This window comes from Zonotrichia leucophrys, chromosome 26 (genome assembly GCF_028769735.1).
Source record: "Zonotrichia leucophrys gambelii isolate GWCS_2022_RI chromosome 26, RI_Zleu_2.0, whole genome shotgun sequence".
Taxonomy (NCBI): Eukaryota; Metazoa; Chordata; class Aves; order Passeriformes; family Passerellidae; genus Zonotrichia; species Zonotrichia leucophrys.
Window position 1 is genome coordinate 6,701,313 of NC_088195.1, and position 10,534 is coordinate 6,711,846.

Here is a 10,534-nt window from a genome sequence, read left to right on the forward strand (position 1 = left end):
AGTGTGGGCTGGAACAGCTGCCAGGGCTTGGGATCACCAGGCAAATGTAAAACAGGAAACCCTGAGTGTTTCACCTGGAATGTGACTGCTGAAGGACCCTGCTCAGCTGTGGGATCTGACTTAGAGAATCCCTGAATGGTTGGGAGGGACCTTAAAGCCCATCCAGTCCCACCCCTGCCATGGCAGGGACACCTTCCACTGTCCCAGGGTGCTCCCAGCCCTGTCCAGCCTGGCCTTGGGCACTGCCAGGGATCCAGGGGCAGCCACAGCTGCTCTGGGCACCTGTGCCAGGTCTCACAGCCAAGAATTCCTTCCCAATATCCCATCTCACCCTGCCCTCTGGCAGTGGGAAGCCATTCCCCTTGTCCTGTCCCTCCATCCTTTGTCCCAGAGTTCTTCTCCTGCTCTCCTGGAGCCCCTTTGGTCTCTGGAAGGGGCTCTCAGGTCTCCCTGGATCCCTCATTTCTCCAGGCTGGGCACCCCTATCCCTCAGCCCGGTTCAGAGCAGAGGTGTTGCCCTTTGCTCTGGCGTTCCCCGGTTGGTTTTGGCTCTCCCATCCCTGCCTTGCCCACGGGAGTTGCAGGACAGGACTCCTGAGCCGACCCAGTGGGGGACCCCCGAGGCACCCCCATTTCTCTCGGTGTTTCCAGAGCCGGGGCGGGCGGGGGAGCAGCTGGGAGCTTGGGAACAGCCCCGAGGAGCCGCGGGCTGAGCCCTGCAGGGCCGGCTGTGCCCGCCGCAGCTTGCCCGGGATGCGGGCGGGATGTCCCGGAGGCTGATGGAGCCGCGGGGCCGCTTCCCAACGCCGACAGCGCGGGGCAGCAGCGCCTCGGCATCGCTCCTGCTGCCTGTGCCTCTGTGAACCGCGATTTGCTCCTTGGGTTCAGCCGCTTTCCTCTCTCGGCAGGAGCAGCCCCGCCGCGATGCCGGAGCCGTGAGTAGCTGCGCTCCCCGGATCCCCAAAGCCTCGCCCGGCTGCGCTTCTCCCTTTGCGGAGGGTCCGCTGGGAGACCCTGCCCTGCCCCACACCTCTGTGCCAGCCCCCTTGCAAAAACCGGCTTTAAATGCAAATTGTTTGCCCTTTCAATGTCCCAGTGCAAACCTCGGGGCTTTCCCAGATCCCCAAATGCAGATTGGAGGGGAGGGAGCAGCTCTGGATTTGCCGTGAGGCTCTCTGTAGCACATTGCACAAATCCAACACATTCCCTGGTGAGCAGAGAAGGGAGGAACTCCCTGTAAAGCTCTCCTGGAGCAACGACCTGGGGATGTCCCAACCCTGTGAACCTGAGCAGCATCCAAGCATCCCGGCCCAGCTGAAGTGGGACTGGGGCAATGAGGGTGTCTGAACCACAGGGAGTGAACTGGGCTTGGCATGATGGGCACAGTGCCAGCTCACCTGTCACACCTGAGTGACATTTTGGCTTTCTAAGCTGTGGCCCTGAGCTCCCACTGCATTTCCAGAGGGCACCTTCCCCTCAGGCCTGGCTCACATGCTGGTGGCAGCTGTGAGATACAGAAATAAGGAACCAACTGCAACCACACAAGATGCATTCCTTGACTGTCCCCTCTTTTTCACTCTCATTCCTTGATGCCCTGTTCTCTTCTCTTGTTCTTTCTGCTGCTCCCTGGCTGCTGCCCTGCCTGCAGGGAGGTAAGTGCCTTTCCCTCTGGTGGAGCCCTTGGTGCTGCTCTGCGTTTGCTGCGCGTTTGTTTTCAAAGGGTGTTTTCCTTCCCTCCCCTTTCCCCCAGAGAAAATCCAAGATCACAGCCTCACGCAAACTCTTGTTGAAGGTGAGTCCCGAGGGCTGGAAACTCCCTGGGGTTTGTCTTGCTGGGGGAAAGGAGCCAGATTGCAGCACATTGGTGGGACAGGGGCGAGGAAAGCTCAGGGATGGGCTGTGGGGAGCAGCTCCCACCCACCTCTCTCTTCTCACTCATGTGGGATTTGTGGTCCAAACAAACCTCCCCTGCACTGGGGTGGGGAGAGACCCCCACACCTTCAGCTCTGAGGCCTCAGCCTGATTGTGCTCCAGCACAGGCCTGGGAGCTCCCCGGGCTCTGCTTGGGATAAACATTGCCTGTCCCAGCAGGGCCAACGGCAGCAGCCAGCGGGAGCACAGACCCACAGCCCCACAGACCCATGGCCCCTCGTCCCATGGCCCCACAACCCCACAGACCCATGGCCCCACAACCCCATGGCCCCACAGCCCCACAGCCCCATGGCCCCTCGTCCCATGGCCCCACAGTCCCAAAGCCCCACAGCCCCACATCCCATAGCCCCATGGCCCCACGACCCCACAGACCCATGGCCCCACAACCCCACGGCCCCACAGCCACAGAGACCCTCAGCCCCATGGCACCAGAGCCTCACAGACCCACAGTGCCACGGCCCCACAGACCCATGGCCCCTCGTCCCACAGCCCCACAGCCACATAGCCCCACAGCCCCATGGCCCCACAGCCCGTCGTCCCACAGCCTCATAGCCCACAGCCACATGGCCCCACAGCCCCATAGCCCCATGGCCCCATGGCCTCACAGCCCCATAGCCCACAGCCCCATGCCCCACAGCCCCTCGTCCCACAGCCCAACAGCCCCACAGCCACATGGCCCCACAGACCCACAGCCTCACATGCCCACAGCCCCACGGCCCCACCCAGCTGTGGGGAGGCTCTGCTGTGTTTGGGGACAGCAGGGAGGGGGTGGCACACGAGTCTGTCCCATCCCACAGACGTGGTGTGAGCGGCTCAGGGCAAACAGGGGCCTGTTCACACTTGTGCCATTTCCTGGTGCTCACAGAGTTTGATGCTGGCCAAGGCCAAGGAGGAGTGGGATCAGGAGATTGTGGACAAGCAGGCAGAGAAGGAGAGGTACCTGTCTGAGAGGGTCACCCCACTGCACACCAGCGGGCTCTCCCTGAGCCAGCTCCAGGTACTGCTCAGCCCGAGGGTGCACTGGGCTCCCTGGGAGCATGAGGGGCCTCACTCACCCCTCTCCTGTTTTCTTGGCCCCAGGACTTGTGCAGGGAGCTGCACGAGAAGGTGGAAATTGTGGATGAGGAGAGATACGACATTGAAGCGAAATGCAACCATAACACCCGGGAGGTAGGAGGGAGGACGGGCTGGTTCCTTCTGGAAACTCCCTCCCAGTGGCAGCTCTGGCCTGAATGGGGATGTGTCATGGACCAGGCTGGGCTGGGATCTGGGACAGACACCAGGGTTTCTCAGGGCTGATGTTTGCTCTGCAAGGCACCACTCAGAGCAAGGTTCATCCCTGCCCAAGGGAATCCCAAGGGAATCGCGGTCCACAGAGAGGTTCCTCACTCTCCTGGTCACCCCTGTGGGTCTGAGAGCTTCTGGTGGCACAGCTGCCCCCTGAGCAGGCTGGGCCCAGCCCATGGCCCAGCCCTGAGCCTGGTGGGGCAGAGCCCTGGTGGGGATGGTCCCACAGGAGAGGAGCAGATCCCCTTGGGGCTCGGTGCTGCCAGAGCTCCTGCTTCCCATAGGGGCTCTTTGTGCAAGGCAGCCAAGCAGTGACCTCCCCTCCTGCTCCTCCCCTGCCCCTGCAGATTAAAGATCTGAAAATCAAAGTCCTCGATCTCCGGGGCAAGTTCAAGCGGCCTCCCCTGCGCCGGGTCCGTGTCTCGGCCGACGCCATGCTCAGGGCTCTGCTGGGCTCCAAGCACAAGGTGTCCATGGACCTCAGGGCCAACCTGAAGTCTGTCAAGAAGGAGGACACGGAGAAGGTGGGTGACTCCTCTGGAGGCTGGAGATGGACACACTTCCATGGGTGCCCTCGCCCTTCTCCAGGGCACCCTGTGCTCACCCCCATCAGCCTTGGAAAGAGCCCTGTGAGCCATTCCCACTGTGGGATCTTGTGGGACCATGTGGGACCAGTCTGACTGGGCCAGGTGGATGGTGACTGGTGGGATTCAGGGATCTGACTGGGCCAGGTGGATGGAAACCGGTGAGATTTACGGATCTGACTGGGCCAGGTGGATGGAAATTTGTGAGATTTAGGGATCTGAGTGGGCCAGTGGATGGAAATTGGTGAGATTTACGGATCTGAGTGGGCCAGGTGGATGGAAACTGGTGAGATTATGGATCTGACTGGGCGAGGTGGATGGAAACTGGTGAGATTATGGATCTGACTGGGCCAGGTGGATGGTGACTGGTGAGATTATGGATCTGACTGGGCCAGGTGGGTGTAACTGGTGAGATTCAGGGCTGTGTCCGTGGTGCTCTTCCTTCCCAGAATGTGGAGGATTCTCTCACCAGGGTCCCCCAGCACCATGGCTGAGCTGCACATGCAGAGTTTGATCATGTAGGGAACCACGAGAGCTCCTGCTGGGCACAATCACACCCAGAAATCTCCCAGGGAACTCCCAGACTCAGATTAGATAAGACAGAGCAGCCCAGCAGTTGGCCTGAGATAAATGGCCCAGTTCCCACCTGCTTGGCAAAGGTGTGAGAAGGGAAAATCTCAATGCCAGTGATGCCCAAACCTGCCTGGGGTGTGCAGGTGCCCAGCAGCAGGAGCTGAGCCTCATCCCCAGGCACAGCTGGGGATTCTCTCTTCCCAGAGGGCTTTCACCAGCTCATTCCAGCTCAGCAGAGTGAATGAGGATTGGATGAGCAGAATTGGATGAGAATCTCAATTTTCAGCAGTTTTTCATTTGTCCCCCCACTGTGGTATAGCACTTTTCCAGCCCTTTGGACAGAAAATTCTGCTTACAGCCCTGAGCACCAGAACAGATCTGGGTTTGTTCTAGGTGTGGTGGGATGGTGTTGGGGCACAGCTTGTAATCTATGAATGCTGGGGGGCAGAACAGACACCTGGGCTCCCAGAACTGCTGTCACCTGCCCAGAACTGCTCTGGAAGTGTCTGCCAGGCTCCCACTGTCACACCAACAATCCCAGTCCCCACCAAAGGCTCAGAGAAGGTGAGGACAATGCAGGAAGTGTTTTTACTTCAGTACAAACATTTGCCCCACTGTGCTGCTGTAAACCCAAAGTCCCATGTGGTTTCTTCCTCCTAAAGAAATCTTTCTGGGATTATTGAGCCTTCTGGTGCATGAAAGCAGCTTGGCCAGGCTTTGGGGAGGGGAGTGCCCACAAGGATCCAGAGCTCCCTGTGGAGATCAGGGCACTGTTTGCCACCTCCCCAGGACACATGGCAGAGGGACAGGGGCTTTGCCAGGGGCAGCAGTGTCCCAGCTGGGGCTCTGTGCAGGGAAGGACAGGGCAGGGCTGCCAGAGCCTCATGCCCAGCCCTGTGCCCGGCAGGAGCGCCCTGTGGAAGTGGGAGACTGGCGCAAGAATGTGGAGGCCATGTCGGGCATGGAGGGCAGGAAGAAGATGTTCGACGCTGCCAAGTCCCCCACGGGGCAGTGACAGGTAGGGCTGATCCCCCTGAGCTCCTTCACCTCCTGTGCTGTGCTTGGAGAGACACAGAAATGTCTCCACTCCCTACAGAAAAGGCCACCCGTCCCCATGTCCTACCCCACACCTGGCTGGGGTCTGTTCCACACCTCCCTGCCATGGCGTGCCTGCCACCCCAAAGGGTGCTGCCCTTTGGATGTGCTGCCTGTGCCACCCTCATCCCACAGGCACTGCTGGCACCAGCCACAGCCAAAGCTGCCCCTCTGCCCCATTGCCCCTCTGCCCCTCTGTCCCTCTGCCCCATTGCCCCTCTGCCCCATTGCCCCTCTGCCCCATTGCCCCTCTGTCCCATTGCCCTTCTCCCCCTCTGCCCCATTGCCCCTCTGCCCCATTGCCTCTCTGCCCCTCTGCTGTTTCTTTCCCACAGGAGCACTGGGAAGAAGACCGTCCCCGTCCCTGCTGCCAGCCTGCCCTTGCTGCTCCCTGTCCCTTTGTGCCCGTCCCTGAATTCCCCCTGAGCTGGAACACGAGGACAGCGGTGTGGAAAGGAGTCCTGAGCTTCTTCCTTCCAGCAGTGCCCTCAGCCCCGCCTCTGCACAGCGTCCCCTCAGCAGCCACAGGCCGTGCTGTCCCCAAGGGCCAGTGCCACCCACCCCTGCCAGCCCTGCAGAGCTGCCCCCTGTGCCCCCCTGTGCCCCCAGTGCCCCGTGGCAGCCCGAGATGTCCCTGCCAGCCAGATGTGCATTAAAGGACTGTCCTGGGCCGAGGCTGTGTGCACTCCTCACTGGGGAACTCTGCCCAGGGCCAGGCCAGGCCACCCTGCAGTGTCCCCATGCTGGCACTCAGACCCTACTCCCTGGGCTCACACAGGCTTTGGGCTCGTCCCTTCCAGCCCTGGGCTGTTCCTCACATCCCACAGCCCTGCTGAGCCCCCTGGCCCCACTCAGAGCCAGCCCTGCTGGGCTCAGGGCTGCAGAGATCCCCAAGCACCAGCCTGGGGGAACAGAGCTGCCTGCTCTCCATCCCCACTCCTCTGCTTCTGGAAAAGCCCTCAGAGCTCCAGGCACCAGCTCCCCTCCAGCTGCCCACCACAAGCACTGCAGCTGTGGCAGTTGGGGCATTTCAAGGGTTAATTCCAGAGATGAATCCATATTTCAGGCCAAACATCCCGTTCTTCCCCCCAGTCCAACCATTTCTGTGTCACAGCCCCCCAGCCTGCAGCTGGGCAGTGAAGGCAGCTGGGAATGTGCCAGCTCATTCTGGAGCAGGGCTGGAGGGGTGAATTTGTGAGAATTCAAACTGCTGGGGTCTCCTGGCTGGGGGCACTGCAGGGGATGCTCAGCCCACAGGCAGAGCTGCTCTTGCCAGTTACAGCAGTGCCTTGTCTGTGTTCCCAGGGTATCCAGAGAATTGCAGCACTCCCAGATTGAAGCCCACACCACACCGGGGTGTGCTGCAGCACCCCCCATCCCTTTGGAGAGAGCCTGTAAAGTGCAGAAAATGCAATAAACTGAGAGAAAAGCACAGGTCCCAGACAGGACTGGAAGGGAACAGCATCAAACAGTGTGTGGGCTCCAGAGAGATCAGCCTTCCCAGGAAAACACTGCATTCCCAAAGCAGGGGATGGGAGAGCATGGCCCCATGCCGATGCTCCTGCAGGACATGGCTGGCAGAGGGAGTGAGGGAGAGGCTTTGGGAGGTGGGTTTGGATTTGTCTCCAGGACAGCTGAATTCCTCTGGCCTCACATCCCTTCCTTTGGCCTATTCAGGATCCTGAGCCACAGAGGGTGAGGGGGACACTACTGGGGACACCTCTCTATCCCAGCCACCAGTACTCAAGGCTGTCACAGCACCCTGCAGCTCCTTCAGGAAGGATTCAAAACTCAAATGCAAACTCTTCCCCAGATCAGGATTGGAGCAGAGGAAGCTGCCACTGGAAAATATTCTCCTTTGGCTCAGGCTTTGGGATGCTCAGTCCTTGTCCTTCCTCCTGGCCCTTCAGCCCCTCAGCATCCCCTGCAGGACTGGAGCAGTTGCATGGCACACAGAGCCTTTCCCACCTATTTTTTATCTTTTCAAGCTTAATTTGGCCAAGCAGCTGCAGCCTAGCAGGGTGCCAGGACTCCCCTGTCTTCATCCCAGGCACCCCAGGACAGGTTCCAGGCAGGCCCAGCCCTGGGAAGTGTCTCTGTCGTGGCTATCACGGGTGGCTGAGCTTCAGGGGTGTGTGGTGAGACCCAGGGCCTGCCATGGTGCCCACTCTGGAGAAAGAAGGTTCTGGATTGCAGCTCTCCCCTCCAAGCCCAGGGCCCAGGCAGGAGCAGGGCCCAGGTCTGAGATCCTGGGATGTCTCCAGGAATCCCCAGAGGGAACTCACACAGGTCCTGGCAGAGGAAGAAAGATGTGCAGGGAGAGGTAATAACTGTGACCTGACCAACTGGTAGAGCTGGAAAATGCAAGAGAAGTTTCATGGAAACAAAGCCTTGTTCAGGGCTGGAACAGAAGCAGAAAACGGCGCAGCAGGGGCTGAGTACAGTTCTCTGAGCTTAGTACAATTATGCTAATTTAGTAATTAAAAAACAAGGGTGGGGTTTGTGGAGTTGGGGAGGGACGGAAAGGAGATGAAAGGCCACGGGGGGGTGGGTGCTGTGCAGCAGGCCCTGGCCAGTGCTGGGCACTCAGGCTGTCCCTGTCCCTGTGTCTGTCCCTTCCCTGTCCCTGTGCCCAGCCTGCCCTCGGATCCTGCTCACCACAAACTGCTGCAGAGCCAAACCCAGGGGCTCCCCAGGGAGAATCTGCAGCCCCAAAGGCAGCCAGGTGTGCTCAGCAAGGTCCCAGGGCCCACATGCCCTTGTCATGGCCTACAGATGGCTTCATGAGACCACCTTGTGTTTTAGATTGAGTGGGGAGAGGAAAAGCCACCCCAAAACTTTTCCCTCTACAAGATTCCCCACTTTTTCAAGGTATAACACTCCCCAGTCACTGGGTCCCATTTTCATCCCTCTCTGGTGGGAAAACCACACTGGCTGCCATGGGAAAACAAAGTTCTACAGATTGCAGTTCTATTAGGAACACAGAAAAAGTGCAGGGGAAAACAAATCTCTTTTAGTGGGACTGAATCTCCAGGGAAGGATGGACAGTCAGCTCTGAGCTCTCCTGGTTGGATCAGGGACTGATCCAAGTCTCCATCTCTGCCCTGGAGCTGCCCTGTGGCCCGGGACCAGCTGGGTGCCAGTGCTCCCATGGCAAAGGGAGGCTGAGCCTCCCACCCAGGGTGCAGCTGCCTTCCCTCAGCCACAGCTCTGCAGTGCTGTGGCTTTTCCCTCCCAGGTGACAACAACCTCAGCTTCTGCTCACTGAATCAGAAAGGAGCCCTCCAGTACATTTTTACTGAAAATTCAGCCCAAATGGGGGAGTTCACAAGGCTGCTCTCAGGGAGAGGGGGTGATGCTGGAGGAGTCACTGGTGTCTCTTTCTAGAGGGACTGGAAGTCAGCCCTGTCTCCTTGAGCTCAGCAGAGCCCAGTCCCCACTGTCCTGCACTTTTCTCCACTGCAGCCTAGACTGAAAGAAATCAAAGCAAAACACTAGAATCTTAAAATTACACAAATTTCAAATTAAATTGGACAGAAGGAAAAAAATATTATCAAGGCAGTATGGACTGCCAAAAGCATCCCTGTTTGTTGGCTGTAACCTGGTCCCTTCCAAGTCACACAGGGGCTGTGTGACCTCCTTGCTGACCAGTCACACTCAGAGACACCTGAACTGTGCCCAAATATCTCCCTGAATATTTGCAGCTCAGCTGGAGGTGGTGCTGCAAAGGGAGGATGGGAGAAAGGTCAGTGGTGATGGGAAGGGAGTGGAGTTTATTCCATGGCCTCTGCAGGTGGCTGCAGCATCTTGCCCTGCACAGGGCTGGCACAGGATCAGTCCCTGACGTGAGGCTGGGACTCCACCCTGGGACCTCTGAGGGCTCTGGGAGCAGGCCAGACCCCATGGCAGGGCCATGGCACAGCCCCCTGGCCCTGTGTGTCCCCTGTGGTAGAATCCAGGTAGGAATTTTTCCCTCCTGGAGCCCCCCAGGTGCTGCAGCTCCAGGGAGGAGCAGGGCTCAGGGTGAGCAGGGCACATCCCTCTTGTTCAGCTGTCCTTGCTGGGCCTGAGCTCTGTCCCTCACTGCTCAGGGGCTCCTCGGGAATCACAACCAACTCAGGGGTGCCCAAGGACAGCACGAGCAAGGGGCAGTGGCCACAAACCCCAACAAGAAATTCAACCTCAGCATGAGGAAGAACTTCACTCCTTGGAGGGTGCAGAGCCCTGGAAAGCTGCCCAAGGAGGGCCTGCAGTGTCTCTCTGGAGCCATCCCAAACCCAGCTGGATATACCCCTGTGTCCCTGCTCCAGGTCACCCTGCCTGATCCCCAGAGGTCCCTTGCACCCCAGGCACCCTGGGATTCTGTCACTGCCTTTGCTGGGAGGGTGCAGCTGTCACAGAGCTGCTGGCACTGAGCCTGTTCTGTGCAGCACCTGAGAGTTTGCACTGATGGCACTTTTGGGGGATGCCCCTCGTTTGCCATGGTTAGATCTGGAGTGTCACAGGGATGGCATCTAGTGAGGAGCCAATCTGCAGGGAATGGAAAGGGAACTGAAGGACAATGAGGCACCATGGTGGAATTTCTGAAGCAAGATTTGTCTTTTTTTTAATAAAGAGCTAAATTCTAAAGGAAAATAAGCCCTCTGGTAGCTGGTGCCAGGCAGTTCAGGCAATAGATATCTCCTTTACTAGGAATATTTCCTGTCCTAGAAAAGGCCATGGTTCAGTTCCTGAGCAAGCACCAATTCCAAACCCTTCACAAAGCTGTCTGCACCATCACACACATCTCCCCAAAAGCTGAACACATCTCAGGGGGAGGGAGAACCCTGCACCATTCCAGGCATGGAGGGAGACCTCCAGCTCCTCCCAGAGCTTTTGAATGCTGGTTGGACCTCTGGGAGTTGTGGTGGATGGAGCCCAGCAGGAGTGAAAACTGAAAACCCCTTTTCCTGGCCATGGAGCCCCATGCCCCAGCTCAGGAGGGAAGCCTGGGAAGAAAATGCAGCTCCACCATGGCAGAGCAGCAGGGATGAGCCTCAGGAGAGAGAGGGGAGCTGAGCCAT

General features: G+C 58.7%; 1 protein-coding gene across 1 annotated transcript; it reads left to right on the top strand.

Moving 5' to 3' along the window:
* The first annotated feature begins 1,735 nt into the window (after nucleotides 1-1,735).
* On the top strand, nucleotides 1,736-6,895 carry TNNI1 (troponin I1, slow skeletal type). Its single transcript, XM_064733036.1, has 6 exons — nucleotides 1,736-1,792; nucleotides 2,798-2,929; nucleotides 3,013-3,102; nucleotides 3,567-3,743; nucleotides 5,284-5,394; nucleotides 5,807-6,895. Exons 2-5 carry the CDS (start codon nucleotides 2,804-2,806, stop codon nucleotides 5,389-5,391), a joined length of 501 nt encoding a protein of 166 aa, XP_064589106.1. The 5' UTR covers nucleotides 1,736-1,792; nucleotides 2,798-2,803; the 3' UTR covers nucleotides 5,392-5,394; nucleotides 5,807-6,895.
* Nucleotides 6,896-10,534: the final 3,639 nt, after the last annotated feature.